At 41.9% G+C, this 26,219-nt stretch overlaps 1 protein-coding gene across 2 annotated transcripts in view; it reads right to left on the bottom strand.

Annotated features, from left to right (window-relative positions):
• macrod2 (mono-ADP ribosylhydrolase 2) overlaps nucleotides 1-26,219 on the bottom strand; it is a 345,335-nt gene that overhangs the window by 90,103 nt on the left and 229,013 nt on the right. For both annotated transcript variants that reach the window (XM_040179258.2, XM_040179259.2), the window contains exon 6: nucleotides 16,543-16,664. In XM_040179258.2, coding sequence (XP_040035192.1) covers nucleotides 16,543-16,664 — 122 coding nt within the window. The remainder of the gene's footprint in view (nucleotides 1-16,542; nucleotides 16,665-26,219) is intronic.

The raw sequence follows: 26,219 nt of genomic DNA, 5'->3' as shown, positions 1-26,219 counted from the left end.
GACTGACCTCTGCGTAACCCACACATGAGTAGGAGGCCAACAGGTCAGTTAAACTCAATAACAAAATGTATTCCAACTACTCCACTGTACCGTTACTCTGTACCGCCGTGGGCAGGCTTCACGGTCCGATGCTTTCGGGTAGAACGTATTGATCAGATCAGAGTACCAGTGGTGGCTGAAACCACCACCACGACTCTGCGGGCTGATCTGTGATGTTGTGCAGTAGATAAAGAAATGCTCAGATGACAGTTGTGGTAATAGACTTGCCTCAGTTGTCTGATCAGGAACCACTGGGCCTTTAATTACCTCCACTCAAGAGGGAACCTGGAGACTGAGACAGGTTGTTATTTTAGTTTTTGGATATTGCAGGAATTGCAGCGGCAATATATTGTAAATGGAAGTTCATAATTGGACCTGTCAATCAAGAAAAGATTGATGATTGAACTGCATGATGGAATTAATAGTGAAAAATAGAAATTACCCGACCTCTACCAATGGGCCATTATTGAGACGGATGTCTCATCTTTTATTTAAGTATTAGCATTATTTCCCTAATCTAATATCCGCTTCCTTTAAAGCTTTAAACTTTAGTTTGATTAACACCATCACTATAGACAATAGTCCGTAATGGTCTAATGAGTTTGTATTGTACTTATAACAAGAGAGGCTTTCATTTAATTCTGAGATGTAAGCAAATGATGGAAAAAACTATCTTTGTTGATTCCAAGCAAAATGTTTGATTTGAATATTTGAACCTCAACTCTCAGCAGTGTAGGAGACACATCTTCCCATACGCCTCAGGACACGCAAAGCCTGTGATTATTCCATTGCGTGCTTAAGAGAGGCAGAGCATGGTGTGCAGCATTTTGAATCATTTGCATTTTGGAAGCCTAAATTACAGGTGGGCATATAGAAATGATCAAAGCAGCAATGGGAGGATTCTGTTGAATCCATCAAACGCCTGTTTCACGAGGTATCACAAAGTGAGAATGCCTCTGAATGCTGAAGATGAAATGGAGCAAGAGATTCAAGCTTTTCCATGTTCCCCGCAAATGCAAAGTAAAACCAGAGCACATGTGGATTCTCAATCATCCAAACTGTCTCAGTGGAGATTAGAAGCACATAGAGCCAAGAGATTCGATTTATCAATAATCTTAAAATGTAGCTCACGATTTATACCACAAGAGCAGATGAGTCTAAAGTAGTTACATTGAATACTTAAAAAAGTAAAATATTAACTAGCTAGCATTTCACTTAATACATTTCTATTCATAAATCAACTTCAACAGCACATTTAATTGGAGAAAGGGGGAGGAAAGGGTTTTTCTGTTCTTGCGATGTGAAAGCAATAGCCTTTGGTACTCTTCCAATGTAAGTCTACTAATTAGACTTTTTTATTTCCATTTCAAGGCCTCCTTCAATTTTTTCAAACGCACCATATCAAAGTGGGCTTCAAAGCCGACGCCTCACTCTGAATTTTGAGGTGACAGAACGGCACTCGTATAAAGAGACGGCCTCGGTCTTTGTGTCAGGACTGATATCATCATGCCGCTTGTTGCATACATATCACTGCCATCGGTAAACGTAGAAATAAAAAGCCACACACGGCCGACATTCTGTGACCAAAGCCTCGCTAGCTTCCTGAATACTGACCAACGTTGTTTGAACAGAGCTACCAAGCAGCCACCGCTGACGTCTGAGGGAAACATAGATGATTAAAACCTGTCGTCATTCTGTTGCCCTGCATCATTTAAAATTTCAAAAGGTTCGATGGGCACTGTGTGGTATTTTGGGAATATATGTAGGATGATTGTGCAGGGGTTACAGAGGAGTCTGTGTAACAAGGTAAAACATAGAAAGGACACGTGGTCAGCAGGGTTATTATGGTTTATGTGAAATTAAAGATTATTCTGAGCTGCAGCTAAATGATGAAGGAAATTATTATTTATTGACATCAGGAGGGTGGATATGATGCAAAAATCTCAATAACTCCCTACATCCTCCACGCCTTTCCCACTGTCCTATCTGTGCACAGTGATAAAGTCATATTAGTCAGCAGCACATCCAGATACAAGATTGTCAAATAGATGTCCTGCAGAAAATATTAGTTTGTTTATACACTCGTCAACTTCAGGAATTTACCTGGTTGTTTATTTTGAATGACTTACAGACACCATAACATATTGTTGTTGGAGATTTTATATTAATTGTATACTTGTATAGAACTCGTAATATAATGTAGATGGGAGATCTGCACACAATCATGACAGATGATAAAATAGGCTATAACCACATTTTCCCAAAGCACTACATACAAAATAAAATGTAACCCAACCTCATTAAATACAAATCGAATTGAGCTCTCTGTACTAGCATGGCAGTGACCTCTTGGAGGCACAGTGAGCACATCATTATTATTGAACCATAAGAACACATTTTCCAGTCATACGTATAGCAAAATACAGTTTATTCTTCCCATTTCTTCAAAGGCCTAGTGTTTTAGTATTAATTACTCAGAAATTAAAAGCTTGTAATGTTTTTATCAACTGGAAATTGAATGGAGGGAATTGAAATCTAAAAACAAAAGCAGTTGGTTTTCCTACAAAACTGATGCTAGTTAATGCACAACTCCAGTCATAGATACAGTATGCCCATGTGAACTTCTGCAATGCTGTGGCACATGCAGCTCCTTTCTGAGCCAGCAAAGAAAAGCACCAGATGAATGAGCACAGGAAAGAAATAGCGCACCCATGCTGAGAACTTCAAGGCTTTTGTTTAACTGTCTGTTTGAGGCTCGATATTTTCCTTTGCTGCCAATATTTGTGCTAGAGTAGGCTAAACACGTGGCTGATATATGTACTGAATGTGCAGGGATGAAATTGATATTGATCTTCTTGCTGTGCGTAATGCTCTGTAACTTGGTAAATAATCCCCAAATGTCCAAGTATGCCTTTAAACTCTGGCTGCATTATTTTAGTTGATTACACTGGCCTAAGATCGCAAAGAATAGGGTAACATTTTTTTTCGCAATTTCACATGAGAAAATGTACTGCATTTTATAATAAATGTATAGCAAAATTCCGTAGCCTATTTGAGGCCCTCTTGCTGAACTGTTGATTTCAGTATCACAAAGTAAAAGGACGTGCATTAAAGGAATCCCCATGTATACGAGAACTTTAAGAGGAGGGGCGCCTGGTCACCTGGGTAGTCCCGGGGAGAGTAGGCCCAAGCAGCACACTTTCACTTTAAAGCTCCCCCAACACGTAGAGCCATGAATCTGAGCTTGCCCAGGGGTAAGAGCGACCAACACTAATTAACAACAGCCGGATCAAAGGTCAAGTCTGTATTTTTGTGAGAAAACAACGTTTTTCAATTACAGTATATATCAGCGTGGTGGCGAAGTAATACAACTTGCAGTACTGTGGGCAGGTTTACTGCAAACACTAAATTGCATCTTTTAGACATCTGTTTTTCCGGCTGTATGAAGAGCTTTTAAATGAGATGAATTTTCTTTATTCAACTGACACTGTAGATATGATGACAGCCAAACAAAGTAAGACTTTTGATGCAATGTACAGCTCCATTTAGGCACAGAATTGGTGTTCAATGAAAATGTTCAGCTTTGGTCCATGCCCATACTAAGCTTGGAGCAGGTAAGCTCTCCCTCCGTGCAGACCCGAGGGCCATTCTCACACACTTTGATCCGAGCTCTGATGATGGGGAGGCAGGCACACTCAAGGGAAGAAGGATTCGGGGTAGGAGGAACACAGGGACTGACAGATTCTTTTGTATTTCTCTCATCCTTATGTTGGGCATCCCAGCAGAGAACATGCAAACCAGCGCTTTCTCTAAGGGGCTTCTTTTTTTGGGTGCAAAATGCTCAACTCTAAAGAGAGATCAGAGGAGAAGCAGGCTCATTGATAAGCATATAATGGCTCACTTAAAGAGAACATGCATTTTGCGGAGATGGGCGCATGGTTCAAACGGGAAGCTATTAGTCATTCTGTCGGCTCATTTCCATATGTGTTTCATTGTCTCATGGGCAAAGGCTGCTGCTCCTTCCTCGCATTTACTGCACTCACAGTGGGTCTAATGATATTCACACCTACGGCAAAAACGAAGAGCCTTGTATCTCTTTGTCTCCATATGAAAAGGCCTTTGAAAGGGGACAATGCGAAAGCACATTTCAGGTTTGTGCACCTTTCTTTGATGAGCTTTTAGTCGTGCTGTTCTGGAACAATATGAGCTTGCATCTCGGTTTTACAATTAATACATACTAAAAGTGAATCCATTAATGCAGAAATGTCTTACGTAAGGTGACAAGGAATGTCAGAAGAACAAATACTAGGGAAAAAATGGCTGTTTGAGTGCTTTTTTGTCTGTGACAGTCAGTGGCTTACTGCTCGAGCTATACTTTGAAGTTATGAACATAAGAAAAAGTGGTTATTCCTTTACTAAATGTACTTCTTCATACACGATCATAACACTATCCAGCCACCCATTTATGTCAACTCAAGTGTTTTGATCCTATTTAGATTATGGTATAGTTGTTAACTTAGTTTTTATTGACTTATTGACTTTTACATACTTTATTTTCTACAAGGTATTTTCCAGCTTTTACTTCAAATCAAGCAAAATTTGAGGTACATAGAGAATAAAAAAATAAGTTAGCATGATTAAAATCTAATTTAACTAACTATTTCTACATTAACAAGTCACTCCCGCATTCCTGAAATAGTTTAATAACCAAGCCAGAACTCATATCAAATAAATGCTGGTTTAGTTTAAAGTACAAATGAATAAATACATTCACAAATGAATTCATCTCTATTGTTGGGTTGAATTGCTTATCAGAAGACATTGAATTTCACTGGTCGTGTATGCAGTTAACATTTCTAGCCTTACAACATCCCCGCGGAGGCATTGTTGTCCTGCTCATAATCCACGTCGTTTGAGAAACGAGAGGTCACAGGCTCCCGCTGGGCACCGGATGCAAACACTGCACGGAGGTGATGAGATGAACTGCTGCGAGGATGCCAGATCTCTTCCCTTGTCACTGCATGTTCTCTCATCTGAGAATGTACCCACACAAAGTCCAGCTGCTGCCATCTGAATCGCACAGTCTCTTCTTGGCATCCTCAAGGGGAGAGCGCACAACACACCTGCCTTGTCACGTAGGAAACGTTGTGGCAGGTACGGGGATATTGAGGATCAACAGATGTGAAAGTGCTCCCCAAAGGTTGTTGCCATCTTCAAGTAGTCCTTTCACTTTCACACTACGGTGCAGGATATGGAGTTTGAGACGGTAAAGCAGTAGTGGATTTATTAAGTCTAAAAGCCTTCTGAAGAATTGCCTTTTCAAAATATCCACCTTTATATCCCGCAGGAGATTTATTTGACCAAGCATACAGGCCTTATCAAAATATCCCCAGCTGAGTACAAGTGCAATGACAGTACACAGGAAACTTTTACTCAGATATGCACACACATGCACAGGGGCATGAAGAAGTAAGGGTATATTGTTCCAGTTCTTGAGGCTATGGTCATCCTTAAGGTGCTTAATAGACCATGTCGCCCACAGTACCTGCCAGGCAAGGCTGGGAGGGGTGGAAGGTCCGGAAAGAGAAAGAGGGTCACCTTCATGTAGAGACAGCTCTGTCACACCGGGGCCATGAAGGGAGCCACTCTGCCACCCGATCCTGGCCCAGACAATACATGTCTATGGCCAGCCAAGCAGAACAACAAATCACCCACCTCCTCCAGACTTCAACCCTCCGAAAGAACAAAACAAAACAGCCTCCGAGAGACTTCAGGTACTAGATGAAAGTAGTACATCCTCCGTGAGGTAGCTGTATAATTGCTCACCGAGCTGCAAAATAATAATAGTTATTAAAAATGTGAACGTTTATTCTTACTTGAACACAATCATTTTCTTATTAAACATGCCATCGCACTAAAAACACTGTGGATATTTTCCAGAGATGTGGGTGCAGTCTTTTTAATCTTTACTTATCCACATATCAAAAGACAATTAGGACGACCACAGGACAAATAGTAGAAGCACTATAACATAGGCAAGCATGGGCAAAAGTTACAAAAAGAAGATTGAAATGTAGTCTGCTTCTTTCTGTGTAAGGGGATCTAATGTAGTCAAATCCCCGAGCCGCATTGCGATGTGCTGCTATCTTGGTCTGAGCACAGGTGCATTTCTAAATGAGGAGGAATGAGAAGGGACCCAAAACCCACCGACACCCCAAATGAAAGAGTGGGGACACGCCACTCAAGGTCACGCTGAATTGCAGGAGCATGGGCACTGCAGATTGATTGGGTGTACGGGGAGCAGCTGGCTGAGAGGAAACAGGAAGGTGACTGAGGGAATCACCAGGTGGCTCAGGTGAATTATCAAACCGTCCATCCATCTCGTTCTGTCTCCTGGGCAGACGAAAGGCTGCTTTCAAGTGGTCCTGTTGTGTGCGGCGTTCCTCTGCAATGGATTAACTGTAGAGTTGTTGCTGCGCTTTGATCCGATCTACGGGATGCCCCCCCTCTTCCCCCACCCCTGAATGGCCAGAGGATAATACAGCTAATTACAACTTTCTAAATGTGGAGTTCATCATGAATATTGATAAAGCATTAATTAGTTACTAAAACTGGGAATCCAATTTTCTTTGCACCCAATACATCACATGTTTTTTGAGCAAATTTAAGTGTACTGCATCACTTCGTAGGGATGAGTATTTATATTTGTTTGCATTAAATAACATAATCCAAAAGTCACAATGTTTTCGAAAAAATAAAATAAAAACAAAAGAAAACACTTGATTGGTTTCTTTTCTCTTGATCAATAGTAAGGAGCCTGATTAGTATCAACAGATTATAATCATGCTTTGAAAAGAGACCATCATGTGGGTCATTATGCCTGACGGAGCTCAATGCACACAAACACATACGCATCGCTCATGACTCCTTCTTCCTGAGGAGACAAGGACTCTGCAGAAATGGGTTCAGCACGTCAGAAGCCGTGATTAAGCAAAAGCAATGTGTATGCTTATCTTCAATAACTTAATAAATCCAGTTTCATAATGGAATATCTTCACTGCAGCGCTGAATGGGAAATCCTGTAGCACGGTTGTTCTTTTAATTGCCAAGTGCTCCGCTGTGTGAGTTCAGATGAAATAAAAATCCAATGCCAGTCAAACGAATGGCAGGAGCAAATCTTTTATAATATTTTCTTTTGGTATTCTACTCAAAGCATCTAAAAGGCATCATATACACGCCTAATCCGTTTTTGTTTAATCAAACCATTAAAAGTGACTCACCCCTGTGTTTTCCCCAGCAAACTCATGTCATTATGACATGGTGAATAAACCTTTGGGTTGTCTAGATTCAGATGTATGTGAAATGAGAAGGATAGGATATCAGTCCAACAATAACTGATTTCAATTTTAATCTGTTCTATGGTCCTTAAAGTTGCGGCATAATTTATACACGGAGAGTCTGACATTTACGATATCAAGGTCACTGGTTGACAATGAAAGAAGTGTTTAATCTGCCAAATTACCCCATGAAATAATCATTTCAGTAGGCCTACTTCATAATGATTTAATGCGAACATGTCATATCAATTTTAATTAACTGGAGAGTATGTGTAAGGTGGGGGCTTAACTAAAAGGACCTCACATTCAAAATGTAAGTGTCGGTTAAAACAGTTGCTGGGGCAGAACTAAATATCGTACACCCCCGTGGCAATCGCCAGCAACAAAGCCAGACAATCCTGCACTGTTAGAGCTAATATATCTCCCCCATAAACCTGTGGAAGGGGCCGCATCGCCTCCTGAATTGCTGAGTAGGCCTAGATTGAGCCAGTTTAAAATTGTGAGTCAATCAGCAGAGGCCAGACACAGTGCGTCAGCCCTCGTTAGCTGTGACCTTGGGAGATAATAATGGCACCAAACTACGGTGTATGTGTGGGGTAATAGCTCTGTGATTAAAGAATTATGTAGGAGAGCATAAACAGTGGCGTGTCTGCCAATGCACACAGACATTCATTCACCTGAGCCCGCACGAAGACTGCTGTGGTCTGGATAACCGAAGGCTGAGAGCGCAGGATTTACTTGTGACTTGTGTTATGTTTGTGGATACAACTTGAGTGGTTAATCATTTTGTGTTGAATCTGGGTTTAAATGCGGGCTGGACAACTGGTCAGCACGACATGCGCCGTTCCCAGTGTGCCGTCATCCAAACAACACTGATCATGGATAGGTGCCAAGCAGATGGGGACTATTATTTCATTTCTGATTTTATGCCCATCCTGAATGTAGATATGCAGTTGTGCACTGAACCACAAAAAGAACGAGAAACATTCCCTGTGTTCCCAACACTTGTAGGCGTTGTGCATAACGCATTCTCTGTGATGAAACACACAGGGCCATAGCTTTAACAAAACACAGCAAAGAGTTCGGCTCAGGTTGGGAAAAGGTTTCATATGAAAACAATCAGAGCAGAAACTAGAAGTATGTCAGTAGGATTCAGGTCCAAGTTTGTACTCAACAAGAAACAAGTAACGTAAGACACTGAATAAAAAAATGTAATTATATTAGCCAAAGCATATCATTTTTTTAAAATTAATTATTCTCTTATCGTTGACCACTACCAGAATATCTGACTTACACTATTCATCAACATTACAGTCTGTATATCTTTTACCATTTGTCTCTTGCCGGGTCTTTTTAAATGTTTTGTATAAAAGCAATAACGAGCTTGCATTAATTAGAGTAGTGATTTTATTCAGATTTATAATCAGTGCAGTGCAGAGTCTGATAAAGAGCTGATCTTACAGTTTAAATGTGAATATCTTTGTGCATAAACAAATCATTTCAGCCAGACAAACCTGTTGACAAACTACTAATTTGTATATTTCAATGTAATATCGTCTGCTGCACCTTCACTTTTGATAACATGCTCATAATTGCTACTTTGTGTAAAAGCTACAAGTAACCAGACAAATAATTTAATGGGCGCCATTCATCTTTATATGTTTTCTACCCTTGAAAACATTTCATGTGTACAGCCACAGCGACAGAAAATGTCCCTTGCGTGTCAAACCCCGATAGAGAGACCTTGTACTTCGAAGAAAACACATCTGTATGACCGGCGACTATGATTGAACGATAATTGGGTGCAAGCTTGTTGAAATGGAACCCTGTGTAGACCAGGAAATTCCAGTTTCATGGACACGGCCGTGGCAAGGTCGACACTGGGTTCAACACCTGGCTTCATAAAGCCGAAAATGAGGAAGGAGAGAGCTCTGGTGAACAAGATTCAAACCTGGAGTAAAAGTAGGACTTTACTACTTTTTTTAGTTGTTGTTTTTTAGTAGTAGTTTTAAAGCTACTAAACCAATTTGTGTGAATGCAGTCCAAGTTGAGTGCCTGCTTCTCCACCGTGTGGTACGGCCGTCCGATGAGCTCGTGCGCTGATGCTGAGGCATTTTGAATGTCTCTCCTTGTAACTTGATTCAGGGGCATTAAGAGGAACGCACACATTCAGCACTCTCATCACTATTCATTTGATAATAATTAAAATATCCATCCCTAGTGTCAAATTGAAAACATTGCCATGCGTAACACAATAGCATCATAATGTTTCAATGAGATACGAGGGCACGTCGGAGGTAGAAGATGATCGAATTATTGGTACACACTAGATTCAAAAGGGTTACCCGGTCATTCATTTGCACGCGCATGTTGGATATTTCCACTCACCAAACAAAGTAACAAGTACGACCAAACACACGGAACCAGTACGATGCGTCACCTTGGTGATTGTCATCATCATTACCGATGCAGCACTGAGAGTGAGACAGCTCTGTCCGGCTTCACTCATACACACAAACACACAGTACAGGCGCTGTTGGCTGGAGTCTGCATGGTGATTAACCATAATGATATAAACACAAACTCATTCCACCAATGTCTGCTGCCGCTGAACCGCCGTCAGTTACAGTAGCTGAGAAATGGCTGGGCTTGACTCACTTGGGAAGCAACTGTCCGTCTTTGAGAGACGTCTGCTTAGCATTTAATGTGTTTAACATGCTTCTTTCCTGCTCGGCTTCCTTGATGAAAGGAGAAGCATTTATCAAGTGGTGGAGGAAATGCTTGATGACATTCAGACTCGAGCACAACTCTAAACAGATGGGGAGCCCACTGCAGGAAAAGGAAGCGTGCAGATAGACGTCAGGGACGAGGTTGTTTTTGTTAAAATTGTCTAGTTGAGCAGGCTTTAAAGCAAACAAGACGACGCTCTCGGTGAACTGTCTCCGCTTCAGCTTTCCTCTTGTCATTGTATTCTCTGTGTGCGTCAAAACCACAATGCTCTTGTGAAGAAAGATGCGGACAAAGGGCTTTAGTTTCTTCTGTGTTGCCGACATTCCTCAGGTACTGTGTGTTTAATTAATGCATGCTTATTGTGGTGTACTCGTCTCGTGGTGCGTGGCAGGAAAAACATCTGTTCAATCAACAACTTCCTCCGACGGTCCCTCGGTTGTTTGGGAGCTGACGCTTCTATTCTCAGATTGTACCGCAGAGGGCTGTGTGCCTCATAGATATGCAGGAGCTTGTCTCCAGGAGATTCTCGCAGCAAGGTATAGCAGCAGAGAAAAACACGAGGTGAAACCAGCCTGAGCGCTGAGTCTTATACAACTTGACTGTGCTTTAGTCCTTAAATTATTTGAGGAGCCTTTATTATTGTCAGAGCGCATTAATTTAGAGCCGAACCTCTGCCATTTGCCTCACAGAACATCTAGGTAGCGTAGCCTTTGTGGGAGGCAGGTTTTAGTCCCTCTGGTGATTGCTGTGGGCTTCCTGCGTGTGTAATCAAGACACTAGCATGTTCACATCAGTCCACTCCACATAGACACTCGGGAGATATACCTCTTCAATCCCCATCAACTGTGATTACCCCTCTCGAGGTGTGTGGAAATGTCACATTTTACATATCCTAATATATTACCTCGCACAACGGTGATATTGCAGAACTTTCTCCCAAGCCCAGACTTCCTGCGGTGGTTAACTCCTCCTGAATCAGGGCACTTGGGTAATTGGGGTTCCGATGGCCATTAGTGTAGGTGGAAGACCACCACAACCACTAGCAGTGTAATTGGATCTAATTGGCCCGGTGTTGCCAATGATTCGGATCAGATAAATAGCACTGCCTAATTTTAAATGGCAAAATGACCTTTTGAAAGCTGCAGTCTAATTAACCTTTGCGTTGGATGCAGGTACTGTATGCGGAAAACGGCTGAGAACTACGTATGGCTGACGGGCCTCCTTGCAGCCACTGCATATCACAGGTAATAGCTGATGGGGTGTTTGGATAAGGTAAAGTCCTCTGCAGCACTGAATGTATGAGCTGGGTGTCTTTCTGCTGTAGACCGCCAACACGGGGATAAACAATGGTGGAATGGTTTCACCTGAATTAGGAAGCAAAAAGTTATTTCATTGCCTCTTTGTATTATAACATGAAAATAAGTTATCCAAAATATTGTCAAAGAAAGTACAAAGTATGAGCTCCATGGAGATCTCAGCAATCTGTAAGTGTTGTCCAAGCAGATCAGCAGTAAACCTTTTGTTCTTCCATCCAAATTAATGGCACAGTTTACTTTGCTGTGATCAGAAGCCAAGTATGTGCACTATTGCACTACCAGGCCTCCATACTTCTCTCAGCCAGGATGTGATGAAATCTGGAGAGGCTTGCACTCACGGACAATAATTTACGACAAAGGGTGGCGAAGCGGATGAAGGAAAAGGTTTCTGCACAACTTGTTCAGTCCATAAATGAAAATAAATGAATCACTTGGGAAATTGGCAAACCAAACTGGAAGAGGGCGGAGTACAAAGTCGTTATATTTGATATAAATTTAAAAGAAAAAAAAACACACATTTTCCACCGCTGACTTACATTAATAAAGGTGGAACACTAAAAGTTCCCGAGAGCAGACGAGAGATTTCAAAACTGGTCGGCCAAAAAGTCAGCCTGCTCTCACAAACCACAGTGTGTTGTCTTTCTCAATGACACCTTCCACGGTCACGTATCGCCGTGATGCAGTGCTTTGTGCTTCACTAGCATTCGCTGTCATGTTCAACTGATTGTCGTAGCAGGGCTATCAGTTGTCATCTTTAAGCACCGTGTGCATGCGCTGTCACTAGAAGATGTTGTTTGAGAAATGAATTTTGGTGCAAAATGAAGGAGCTAATGCTTCTACCAGCCTTGGAATGAGCCCACCGAGGAGGCTGGCTAATCCTGTTATTCTACAACATTCATCTCCAATCTGTTGGCTTTCAGCATTTTTCTCGCAAGGGGCGAAATTGTAGCTTCAATTGTTGCAAATTGTGGTGGGTTATGACTGCAAAGCACTTCCACGCCTGGGAAAAGAGGGGGCCACTAAATGCAGTCTGCAACCTTGTCACTGTCAAGCCTTAAGACAGAAACTCTCAGAAAGCATTACACTGTGGCCTGTCGAATGAAAAATAAAATGGAGGCTCTGTTGGGTACCAGATAATTAATAATAACAACAAAAATGCTTACTGTATATATTTATGATACCAAACCCTAAGGACTGAAATCCTAGCTATTTGTGTTAAAAGCACACTCCCCAAAGCCTAAAAAGGAAAGCTAAATCCAATGAAACAATAATGGTGTTTTGAGTAAACACAGTTATTGTTTTATTCTAAAAGGTCACAGCCTAAGGGGCGTTTATTACGGTTTCTAAAACAAAACCGAGTTCAAGGCTGAATGGCTTCCAGATGGCGGTGTCCCCCTCCACACAGCCTGTCTGTTTCTTCCTGACAGATGCTTCGCTTGCTTCCAGGGAAGAATCTGAGCAGCCTTCCATGACGAACCAAGACATGGGACCTGCATTAACCGTCTCCCAAGTTCCACGAATGGCAGTATGGCTTTCCAACCCCCCCCCCCCCAGGGCCGCACTGTACACAGATACAGCACACACCCACGAGGGCACTGTTTAAATGCACATACGCAGGCGCAAATACAGTTTATATCACAGTATAAAAGCCTAAGTCTAATGTTGATTGCAACAAATTAATCTTTCAGTTAGAGTAGTTAAAAAGAGAATGCGATTGTCAGGTGTAAGAAAAACTTTGTTTTCCATCTGTCATTTTTGGCAATAGAGCAGTTTGGTAGCGGAGAGTTTCTCCATCAATATCAGCGGTTTCCAAATGGAAGATAATTATGTGATGCTCTGTATATCAGAGAAAACATGATGAGATATACATATTTATATTTCATGTCCGGGCTTTAGCAAATATCGACAGCCTGCGAAAGCATTTTTCGCTCTTACGACCACAGAGGTGATGCTATTATCGCTATTCATGTCTTGAATGAACCAAAAATCCATGTTTGTATCTTAGCTTCTTCTTTGGCTCCTCAGCTGAGGCTTCGTTGGGAGCGAACGACATAGTGTAACAGGCATTGGGCAGAGGAGGGGGCTGTTTGACAACTGCTCATCGGCCCGGAGCTGCAGCTCTGCACACGGCCTGCAGAGCTCCCGTGGCTCCCCAGCCGACCACTCTTGCATCCTGGCTGTGGTCAGCCGGAGCCCCCGGAGCGTGGCAGCCTGCTGCTCTTTCAGCCGCAGCAAAAAAAGCAAGAGAAAAAAAAAATAAAAAAAGCACTGAAGCGTAAGAGCCCTCTAGGCAGGGCAGACATGAAAGAACATTGCCGCCATACAGGCACATTCAGATTTCCCTAGAAGATGCACGTGGAAGCCTTAGTGAATGCATGCACATGGACACAAATACACGCTATCACTTTCCTGCAAGCACTGAATCCAAATCATTTAGAAAACAGAACGTAACAGGCCATTGGCCCATCCGTTCTATATCCAGAGAGAAAGATAGTGGGGGTCTGAAAGCCAGGACTGTTTCAGATAACTTTCAACGTCAGTGGGAGGGTTAAACAGCAGGTTTCTTAGTTCTGGATTGATTGTGATTTTTCTTTTTTCTGAAGGCTTGGAGCAGCAAAGTGAGACAAAGGGCACATCTATCTTTACATTTCAGCCAATATAAGCTTGGAAAAGTATCATTAAGTACACAGAATATAACCTACTGCAATTATGATTTGATATTTCTCATGCAACACTTGATACTGAATGTCTTCAGTGTCATAAGAAACATCTTTTTTACTTGGCGCTAATAAGACAAATCTTGCCAATTATCTCTTAAAAGTAAAACAATGTAACATGGGTCTAATTTCCATTCCTTCATCATCCACTGTGAGCTGGGAGAAGAAATACTTCATGAGCTCAAGGATATTCAAGCTGTTTCATTCAAATTATTTTTATTTCATGGAACAGCAAGAATACAACATAAAAACTCTATACTGTAATTTTGTTCAGTTGTCTTAAGTTCAAATTTTCCATATTCCCCACTAAGTCTGTCACAGTCTTAAATCAGTGCCACACTGATCAGATAGGAACAGGAAACACTCTTCTACCTCCTTTCTGACTCCTGGGGAGACCAGTAACTGTTCACTCATACGCGCTGAGCTGCCCTGAGGTAAAGGAAATTTATTTTCTGCCCTGGAATTCCATGGTATTCCCAGTGATGTCACTGTCTTGACACGCTACAGTCCGTGGAACAGTTTGATGGGACGGCAGGCTGGGGTAGATGCTGTTTTGTAGCCTAAAGGGTGGCTTAGAGCTTTAAGAAACGGGGATTACCTACCTAGCTTTGTTTCGCTTTAATCTTTCATGCTCAAGTTTATTTTGTGTGGATTCCCAAATGTAGCCCCCCCCCCCTCCTTTGCCAATTTTAGACCCACTTGGCAGGGTGCCTGTCCTCGTGGGAGCTCGTATTCCTCTCACACAGTAGAACTCATAGTGAGACCCTTTCAGAGTCAAAATGGGCTTAGTGCTGATCAGCTAACCACAAACTTGGACGCGGTGTGTTCAGCGCCAAGAGACCGCAAGACTGTCTGATAACAACAATAAGGACTAGAGGACCCTTACAGCCTTTCTTCCCATACGTTTTGCATAACAAGGCTAGATCAAGGCCTCATCAGGCCACTGATGCTTCTGGTGAAAAAGCTTTCCGTTGTCCTTGCAGCAAGGAGATACGTAATGCACTGTGGCTGAGATAGTGAGGCTCACCCTACAAGGCCGGTCAATCACACAACACCACTGTTTTCATTGAGGAACTGCTCAACAGAAAGCAGCTGTATAAACACATTAGACAGGATCCAGGCTGCTCCAAGGAAAAACACAAACTCGAAGGATAATTCCATAAATAAATCAATAAATAGGCCTAAACTAAATACATCTTGGAGCGAGGATTGGACCATTTGTGGATGAAGACAGACAAGCTGGTGTTGTGTTTCACTGAAGCCTGAAGCTGCTGCAGAGTAGGCCTCGCCTCTGGCCTTGAAGCCCTCAGCCCACTAGACTAAATGATTATCTATTGTGTTAATGAAATCGTAATGTAATGTCATGCTTGGGAATCATCATATCGCGTGGTATTTAGCTGTTCAGCCGGCATGCTGCTGATTTTCCAAAACACTTACCACAACAACTTCAGCAACAATCCTTTTAATTGGTTCCTTGAAGAGACTGTCACACTTTCTACTCATCGGTCATCAACAGAGCAGGAATTTGGTCACAATCATCTTTAATGAAACTGGCACTTGTCTTCCTCCCTCCGTTGGTGAGTACTTCTATTGATTGGCCTCTGCTGAGGCTGCGGGGCAGTAGGCTGGTGCAGAAAATGGTGTGACACTGATTTGTTTATACCCTACGTGGGAAGGGCAAATCCACGTATCGCCTGGACCAGACTAGAACATACGGTCCGTGTGGAAGCCTGGGGTGCCGTGTGAAGCCGCTGCCAGCTGTGGATTGTGTGGCCATTGTCTCATCTCAAGCCCTTATGAATCACCCACGTTCAGTAAACATTGTGCTTTTCTGCTGTTTAAAGTAGAAAAGGCATCTTTCAGAGGTGACACACTTTGCAGGATGCATCTGAAGTAACTCTTTGGTGGTAAACCTTTCCTTTCTTTAAAAATACAGAAGATACTGAATCTAAAATCGGCGTCGCCACCATTAGAGAATTTAAGAAAGGTCGCAGCTTCTCAACGACAGTAAAGGAAAAACTGTGTTGTGGGTGTGTGTTCAGTGGCAATGTGGAACCAAAGGCCTGCCTTTCATTTTATCACAAGCCAAAGCAGTCGGGATTAAAGCCTTCATTTGACAAACATGAAACACTACCATTTGTTGTGTTCTCTGTTGCTTTTGTTTAAATAAAGAAGATTAAGGCCTTTCAGAACTGCATCTGAAATGAATGATTGCTAAATCCTTTTGTTCTTCTACCTTTTTCAAATTTCCCTTAAAATTTCCAAACACAGCCTTTCTCACTGAAGGCTTATTCTCTGTCAACAAACAAAACACAGAAGCACATCATTTACTTGTTTCAAGCTGCACCGAAAAGAGACATTTCTCCTCAGATGAGTGAAAGCGTGTTCGCGTACTGTACTCACCACAGTGGTCAAGTCATGTTCCTTCATCAGCCTGAGGGAGCTCTGATAGCAGGAGGTGAGGTCATTGGTCTCGGTAGGGCCCACATGACCTCTGGCCACCGGGCCCACGGTATGGATCACATCTGTCAGAAAGGAACGACACAAAAAAGTCCATTTTAACACAGCTTACGCGTCGCAAAGCTGCATGATTGGTGGCGTTGTCAGTAGTACTGCGTAGTGTAAGGGTAAGTTAAACGCTGCCGTGCAGCCTAGGCAAGGTTGAATGTTTCTGCAAAAACATCCTCAATGTCATCACAATATATAATTAAGTTGTTTTTAATCGTACGACAACCGGGACTGCATGAACAAGCAGGAGCCTGAACTGAATTTATTTATTTATTCACTAAATGAAACGGCAGCTTAGATAGAAAATCAATTACAAGATTATATGATGCCATCTTCTCAAATATTCATATCTCTCCCTGTACTCTCTTTCCCATCGCACAGTAATGTCTTTACCTGTAAATCACGGGGCTCCTTGTCTGGCCTGGCCAGACTGAGGAATGCAGACTCTTAATTGAATCGCAGGAGTGATGACAGGAAAATAGGAGAATTTAAGTAGTGACTTGACAGAAACATAACCTCCTGCATTCTGCCTGACTACCCTTGGCCTTCTAAGGGTTTGCTGGGGCAGGTCAACAGCAATAAATAGAGAAGTAACTCTCCACATCACCCACAAAGCATTCCAGAAAAGTTCACCGGCTTTGTATTTTTGCATCAGACTGCTGGGGAGAACGTAGTTTCACTAGACTGTATAAAAAAAAGTGCTGTAAACCAGGAAAAGGTGGTGGAGGTTCGGGTGCAATAATGCGCCGTTGTAAACCATGATTCACAGGGCCGTGTCTCGTGGATGTTTTCCTTCTTGTTCAAAAGCATTTTTATACAGTACCTAATGGGCCCTTTTCTTCATTTAGCGGTATTGGCTGGTGAATCTCAATTCCTGGCCCGTTAAAATATTGATCTACTATGACTCATGGGAATTTAAAGAATCAAGTCCTTATTTCAGTGCACTAAAATATTAAACCCTTTCCAACCATGAATAGTGATGATTAGACTTGATTCAGGTGAGGGCATGAGAGGAAAACACAGCAGCCCCATGTGTTTTCTCAAACCTAAACTTCTTTTTATTGATAATATTAAACAATTCCCTTTGTCTCACTTTCCCTCCGAATAAATGTAGGTGGCATTACTATTCCACGCGATCATAAATCATGTATGGATTAAATTTAGTTCTTAGTTGTATGTCTGGTTGCCTGATTTGGTCAGGATGATAAAATTCATTGGGGAGCCACTGTAATCAAGCGTCTTTCCCTGATCCCTGTTTCCTAAGAGACGTACACTTGTCCTAAGAGACTTAGGAGACTTAGACTTCCGTAGTCTCTTTGTGATTGCGACAGGTAAGAAGGGGATCCCCAGCTTAGCTTCTTTCTTTTTCCAGAACAGCGGGCCAGAAACTGTGGTAATAATGGGACACGTGGTAAGTTGGTTTTCTTGCATAATTAATGGAGTTCTTCACTACTAGAATGGCAACATTTCAATAAGACTTTAGGCAAGCGCCAAAAACCAGACGACTGGTGAACTCATGAACATTTAAAGAGTCGCTATCTCACCAGCTCCGACGTCTCCACTTGTTTCCGTAACACTTCCCCTTCAAATAAATATTCATACAGCTGTGTGTTTTTAAGGTGAAAGACGTATTTCACTTTGACATTGCAGGCGGGTCAGTAAGTTACTGACTGAGCTCCAAAACACTCAGACAGCTGCTTCAGTATCTCTGTGACCTTAAACACAAATGATCTCTCCCTTCTTGGGCTTGTTTTTTGTGGAAAGGAAAAGGCACAGTCTCTAAGTCAAACAAAATCCAATGATCGTTTGCAATAAGATCTTAAGAGGCCATTCGTTTGCTGTAAATTAAAGGGACCTTTCTAGATCATAATTGACTTTTCGAGCATGTCCTGAAAATAGTGCAGAGTTCTGCACGGAGACGTGAACACAAACAATAATTCATTCAATCCTTTAAGTAGAATTAATCAATAAGGGCATGTCAGTGTGGTGCAGTAGTTGAGGGCGTTTGAACCCTCAAGGTAGTCTTGTCTAAATAAAGGTCAGGACCAACTCAAACAGTTAAAATTTTCCAACGGCTTTTGAAGACTCACCTGCAACGTTTCTCAATACAGACATCATACAAGATGCTCGTTGCTTAAATAGTTTGAAATGCTTTGCCAGGTAATCCATTTGACACAAGTCCTTATCATCCTTGTTCCTTTTCGTCTCGTGAGAACCCACAGATTTAATCAGGAATTGGAATCTATTAGCTGACAGACGCATTCGGGTGTATCAGTGTTTGTGCGTTGCAGAGAGGCACATATCGACACGTGCATACCATACAAGAGGAACAGGGATATCTATTTTAGCAGGGTTGAAAAGATTAGGAGCAGCCCTCCTGCACTTCAGGGGTTAGAATTGAATGCAGGGATGACAATGGGAGCAGAAAAACATCAATAGACATTAAAGGGATACTTTAATTCTGTATGTTGTAGCCATTTCACACAGTTTCACATCAAACGTCATGCTCTGCAGCTATCAAAAGAAAAAATATGGATTCACTTGCAGTAGGATTAAATGAATAAATATGCCAAAGACGGGGAATTAAAAAGCCAATCATTTCAAAATTAACCTGTTAAGTAACAGACCAGAACAACCTGATTACAAGAGACAGCCGGGGAAGGATCGCTCGGAGCATTTAAACCAAGTCATTAGGGAATCTAACGGAACACTTCTTTGTCACACAACAAAGTGCCCGCTCCACACACCTCCTTCAAGACCCTCGGCCTGCCAATTTCACCAGTAGTTAATGAGCTTCCATTCCCAGCAATGTTTTTTTAGCAGTTTTTTTTCCCACCCAATATCTCCACTGGATTTGTTCATTGTGGTCTCTTGCCCGAGGCTACAAGGTCAGTAACACAATTGAACCAGCAAAGACTGATGATTGCCATTCAACCCGTGCTTTCTTTCCCCATGAGCCCGCCGGCTCTGCAGAGAAAAACAAAAGGAAAACAGCAACAAGAGAAAAACAACCCAGAAGTTTTGTTTTTGTTTATAAGAGTTAAAGGATAATTACGTGTTTGGTGTGAGGAGCAACTTACGAAACATATATTGACTGATGTTGTCTATCCTGCTGTGGTGATACTATCACTTTGTGTTGGATTCCGTATTCTGCAACACACACTGCGAGTTAAACGGCAAATACGTTTATATTCCTCCGTTTATGTCTGAACATGAATCGTCTAGTTCTATCAGCATGCGCAGGTTTTGGTGCTGACTGCAAACTATCCTAACTGGGATTCAGAGGAGTCTGTGAAATTGTTGCTCAGTTTTTTTCCGTTCTAAATGGAGCAAATGTGCCACTGTGCATTTATTATCCAAGCCATTCCACACCAGACTTTTAATGGGCCACGATTAGCACGCACCTCTACTACCGATTCTTGAAAGTCAGTAAAAGAAAATCACTGATGTGGGGAAACATATTGCAAGCTGCAAAGTCACAGACAATTTTGTATTTAATTTATTATTATTATTTAGATTTCCCAGCAAATAAGCCTTATAGGATACAATTATACGGAGGAGAATTTAAAAGACCTTTGTGAGAATACTCTTATCCTCTAGTTTGTTGGGCGCAGTGTCAACTTTCTATAACAGAATCCTGGTGAGGATCAATGCATCACGAATGAGGGGAAATTTGCTTTTAGATGTTTAACCAGTGCAAAGTGCAATAATAACTGCATAATAAGTAGAAAAAGCCTAAATGTGCTTCTCACATCCGACTAAACAGCATATTTATTAAATCAATAAATAATTGAATTCACAAAGAGACGTGGTGTTGTTCTCCAAACCCAACAACAGTAGATAATCGGGAAACCACCGCCGTTAAACAGGGATATTTTCACATAACTACACAACTTCAGCAGGACATTTTCTGTATTTATCAATTTTATCAGGACGAATAAAACTTTTGCTTTTTATTGGATTGCAGGAAGCCTGATAAATTTTGAGTGTTCAGTGTCATTTAACAATTTTCTGTGCAGGAGATGTAAAGTTCCAGTTGAAACCAGCTCCAGACTGACAGAGAAAATATTAAAGCTATCAGAAGAAGAACTGTGACGCGGCATACACGGTGCTTTTATTTATGCAGAACTTTCAGATGACGGACAGATCTTGACATATTCCTCTAAATTGCTTGCGCTTTAATATGTATGCAGCAGCATGTAGGAACAGATAAGTATCCGACAGTGACTTCATGTCTGCACCTTTGTGATTATGAAAGTCTCCTATCAGGAGCAACCGGATAAATAAATGGTGAGTCTGGCCTGCTCAGGATGGACAGGACACAAAATAACCAAACCAAAATTGAAGCATGTGTATGAATGTCTTAGACAAGCCTACTAAAATATTCTTCAGCTGAATAACTACCAAAGGGACACGCTCACTTCGAAGACGTCACTTTCTTAGCAACTATAAAATCTTTTGAAAATATCCAAACTTAATTTGGAAGTGAAGTGCGGTGCTCTTTCAGAGAGGGACCAGCACTTCAGAGCCTAATCAATCTTTCATTTTGACTTGCCTGCACTGACTTTGAGGCTGTTTTTACATTCCCCATAATAACAGCGACTGAAAGCTTAAACACGTTAACTGTAGTGCGAGTGCTCCTGGATGATCCCGTTCTTGCCAACAACTGTTAGTACCAAAGAGGTATGTTGATACGGGGGGACTCATTTATATACATCATGATTCACAGGAGCCAGCAGACAATAATCAGACCACTTTTGTGCTGCCCATGGCAATTATCCTCAACACTTAGGAATCAACAAAGCACATAATGACTTTGAGTCCATTACGAAATTTATTCAAAATTCAATTTAACGGCAGACACTGTTTTGTATGGTGAGTGGACCGTGGGCCTTGCAAGTATTAAGTGCCTCTGCAAATTTCTCACTGATGCTGAAAATCAGTCAGATCATCTAAAAGTCCAGAGATGCAGGAGCTCAGGAACCAACTCTCACCGATGGCTATGAAGCTGGCAATAAGGTGGGATTTCTTAAAACTAGGAGAGGACGCTTGGTGATGTGCAACAACTGCCTTTCTCGTAATATAAGACTTGATTGAGACAGAGTTTACGGTGTGATGCATCAGAGACAATTGAAGAGGGAAGATCAATAAAGTACCTCAGCACTCGCTGAAATCACTCGTCTGTGGGCCATTAATATATCGGATTTCTTTTTTTTCTCCCACAGATAACGTAAACAAAACAAAAAGGAAAACAAGACACACGGGAGTGAAGAAGAGGGAGGTTCATTTAAAGGTCAATGCAACGATGAAGCACACAGAGAAGAATTCTATAGCTACACAGCTCTCTATGAGTTAAATAATAAATATAGTTGGTCTCTGTCGCATTGGTTTCTGGCCAGCTGCTGTGAAGCGAAGTGTCCGCACAGTTGTTATGAACAGCTGAACAGGTATCTACTAATATATTATTAGTATGTTTTTCATCATCCTGATTATTGTGACAATCTGGTACACTACGGTTTACTCGGTGCTCGATAGTTTCATAATCTTCTTAAACATTTTTGAGTAGACCCAACCAGTCAAATTAAAGCATCAACCCTTAAACCTTTCCATTCATTAATAACTGCCTGCACACATCTAAACATGACAGGAAATAAGTGCCAGTCATTGGGAACTGAGAGGACACGTCAACCTTTTGTCTGTCACTAAGCCATCTCTTCAAAGCTTTTCAACGGCCCATGAAGAAAAAAAGGAGGGAGATTGCATCTTGCTTAAAAGGGCTCTGCCGCCTTCCCCATACCTTCATCTGCACGTGTAACTCACTGTCAGTGTGTCAGAGCGCTACACGAGATGTTAAGATAAAAACTGAGAGAACTGCTTAAGTTGGGAGTTGCACTTTACAATTCCACTGTAAGATTGAGGGAGCAGGCTGGTTCTTCTAGTGTGTGTGTGTGTGTTTCAGGGGGTTGTGTGGGTGACACAGTTGAAGTCTTGGCACTTAAGGCAGGCTAACACAACTCCCCGATGCTGTCTTAGTGCTTCAACATTAATGGGGAGAGTGTATTTGTATTCGTCATCTCCATCACACCTCGGTGAACGTGCAGCTCACTGTAACCAGTCATTTCACGCCCAATACCAGCTCAGGTCAAACTTCCCCAGTGAAGATTCACGTTCCGTACACAGTTTACGCAAGCCAGAGTCACTTGAATTTTAATTCCATAACAACCACCAGAGTGACCGGATTTTCAGTCATTAAGTGTGTTTTGCCGTGATTGCCAGCCCGGACCCTCTGAGCACGCACGCGGCCCATGTTGGTCGCCGAGGATTACTAAATGAAGTGTGTACACCCACTCGGACACAGAACTGGCGTCGTCATGGTGACAGAGAGTGCACAGTGATCCCCTAACGCTCCCTCAATCTCCTGTCTCAGAGAGGGGGGCTATTTGCAGACTGGAAATCGTTTACAGCATGCCGAGCAGATACAGTCCTAAGTGCATTAATGTTCTCTTCTTTAAAAATGGATTGGGCGTGTCTTGGTGATTATTCATACTCGTGGCTTTCAAAGAGGTTTTCCATTGTGAGTGTCACTGAGATGCTGTCACACTTTAAACAGAGGGGCAAAGATCCTCAGAGGAGCAAAGGATGACAACAGAGCGGCATGCACCCCTACAATGTCACGGGGCTGTTTCTTCTAATTAAAAGCCATTGTTATTTGTTCCTACAAAACAAGAATAGCTACATGGACGCCGATGTGTTTTATGCATGGACCTGCCATTCTTTCCATTGTCAGAGTAGGTCACCCATTGAGCGAGTCAAGACGCATGGCATTTTGATGAAGCACTGTGCAGCACTTCTCCACACTGTCAATCATTACGCCTTTGGGATTTTTCAATCTTCCAGAGTCACACCACAGACGTGCACATACAGCGCACAAACACTCACATAAAGTACAGTGCAATACAACCCAGCCCGCCTTCAAATGTCAAGAAGCTCTTTGAGTGAAAGAAAAGAACACTTAATTGTAAAATCATCCCGCATCCCTTTAATGCTTCACTCGCCGTATGTGTAGGCGTTACAAAGTATGTGGCCTTACACTGATGGACAAGAACATTGGGATAATTGTTGTACCGTAACCATGCAGCAAAAGTGTCCGTGGTAATGCCTACTGGGACGACAGGCCAGGAGTATAGACGGAAGGAGCAATTCACTGAGCTGCACCGCCAGATGTTTCCACTGCGCTGGGCTTTGTATAAGATTCCTCTTAGCTTGAATGAGCTGCGAGGTGACACTGCTCTCAACAGTGCTCGCTAGCTCTGCTACTGGCTCTTGTAGGTTTTCAAAGCATTCCCTAAATATTTTCAATAAAATGTGAATATGAAGGTAGTTTTGTCAGCAATTCATAGACATCAAGAGCATACACAAAACCGCATTGTACACGGGTATCAAGTGAAAATGTGTAAGATAGGCATGCATGCAGGAGAGATCCATGCGAAACACCTGCACACACAATACCAAAAGCACATAATCTATATTTGAAACATTAGAAGAGAATGATGGATAATAACAGACATACAATCATAGTTGTAGTGAGCCAACCATGGGGATGTCAGTGTCTCACTCTGCATCCACAGGCATCAATGGGTTCGCAACACGAGTGGTTCACTTGCCAGTTCCCGAGCACCAAGTAGCCCTGTCGAGGCAACATCAGAGGAAACCCGCTGTTTTCTTTATATTAAATGTACAAAAGTGACCATGTATTGCATGAAAATATAGCATTTCATCTCACACAATAGGCTGTGATGTTGTTACCTGCCTTCCACTGCATAATTTCTCTGACTCAAGAAGCAAACAGCTGGGGAAGTGAATCCTAATTCTACGAAGGTCTGTCCTTGAGCTGGTGAGTTGGGCTTCATGAATCGTTCACATGTCAGCAGCACACACACAAGCAAGCAACACAAGCCAACGCATACACAAGTACACACAGTTGTTGAGGCACAGCTGCAGGAAGACTAAAAGTGATGTGGCCTTCAAAGATTACCCGTGATTTCAATTAAGACATATGCACCCAAAGTGGATTTCAATGGAGAAAGACACTGCAGTTGGAGAGATTAAACACATTCTCATTCCAGCTACATGTGCCAGATTATCCTAATGACATTAATTAAGAAGTCTGTGTTTCTGTAAATGGTCAAAAAGAAGAAATAATAGTATTTTGCGGCACTGTAGCATTCGCCCTCACCAGCTGACAAATTAATTAACCTCCTCATGACCCACGAAGTCCCACAAAACATAATTAATAAAGGTAAACATAAACTTGTCAATAGTGTAATAGTTAAGACACCCACCATTTTAAAAGGGTTTAGTTTTTTTCAAACCAAGTACTTCAGACCTGTTTCATAACAACTGAAAATAGTCTATTTTTTAACAACAAGTTTGTCTGTTTATGAATGTTAAATGGAGCTAAAAATGACCAAGATGATAAACCTGCTTTGTCTTTGAGCTTTCGACTTTGTCAGTTTCTATGATCCCGTTTCTTTCTAAAATACCTTGGGTCATTTATATTATAGCCTGAAGCAAATAAATATTTTTGTTAATCAGATAATAACTTTTGACCTTCTACTCTTTCAAATAAATGAAGAAATCTGCAATCTTGCCTGTGTCAAGTGTGGCCCTGAAGCACTGAAAAGCAGGACGCTTTTTTTTTTGCTCTCTTTTATATTGGGAGTTCAAAGTAATATAATAATGCCACAAGCCTTTTGAAAATCTTGTTACTACATATCAAAAAAAATTGTCAGACAGTTGCTAACATGCTGACATTCACGAGGCTGCAATAGGAAGAAAACTGCAGGGGGCTGCATCATCTCATGCTGAAAGAGCTGCTCTCTCCCCCGAGGCTGGACTGAGCCCTGTCTTATGTGAATGTGAAATGGATATTTAATCTGGCTTTGTTCCAGAAAGTACTTGTGCGTGTTCTCTGTAAAAAGAACAATGCTTTTTTTTTTACGATTTAGTTGTATGCGAATAAGCAGAGAAAGGGAAACATTCATATTCATTTTTCAGTCGATTCATTTGTTCATAGATTTCAGTAGGGCCGAGATCCTCCTTGTGGCAGTGGCAAGTGAGTGGCAACTCTGTGGCAGGCAGCGGCAATCGCAAGTCCGCGGCTGGCGTCACAACGGCACGCTGGGTGGGAGGAGCCAAGTTTTCCCAGAAACGACTGTTATTTGTACAACAGGTTGCTGTAAATAAGTTTATTTTATTTTATTGTATTTGAGACACATGAGCCCCCATCTTCTTATTGCAGAAGATAATTTTAGGTTTGGAGGATAAGTTTGATGCCACTTACTTGCCACTGCCACAAGGAGGATCTCGCTGTCACTCATAGATTTTGAAACAGTAATAATCATTTAACTCAATTCAATCGCTTGCATTGCTGGATAAAAAGTTTTATCTCCAAAATGTGGAAACAATGTTGGAGAAGTGGGAAATTACCCTCTGGGGCCACTTCTGCGCCCTTTACCTATCCTCTGCATTTTGGCTGGCATGGGTGACCTTTAAGCCAACGTTATACTTCC

The sequence above is a fragment of the Gasterosteus aculeatus genome, chromosome 6, assembly GCF_964276395.1.
Source record: "Gasterosteus aculeatus chromosome 6, fGasAcu3.hap1.1, whole genome shotgun sequence".
NCBI classification, from domain to species: domain Eukaryota; kingdom Metazoa; phylum Chordata; class Actinopteri; order Perciformes; family Gasterosteidae; genus Gasterosteus; species Gasterosteus aculeatus.
The sequence above is the reverse complement of the archived record's forward strand: the minus strand, read 5'-3'. Positions and strand labels throughout refer to the sequence as shown.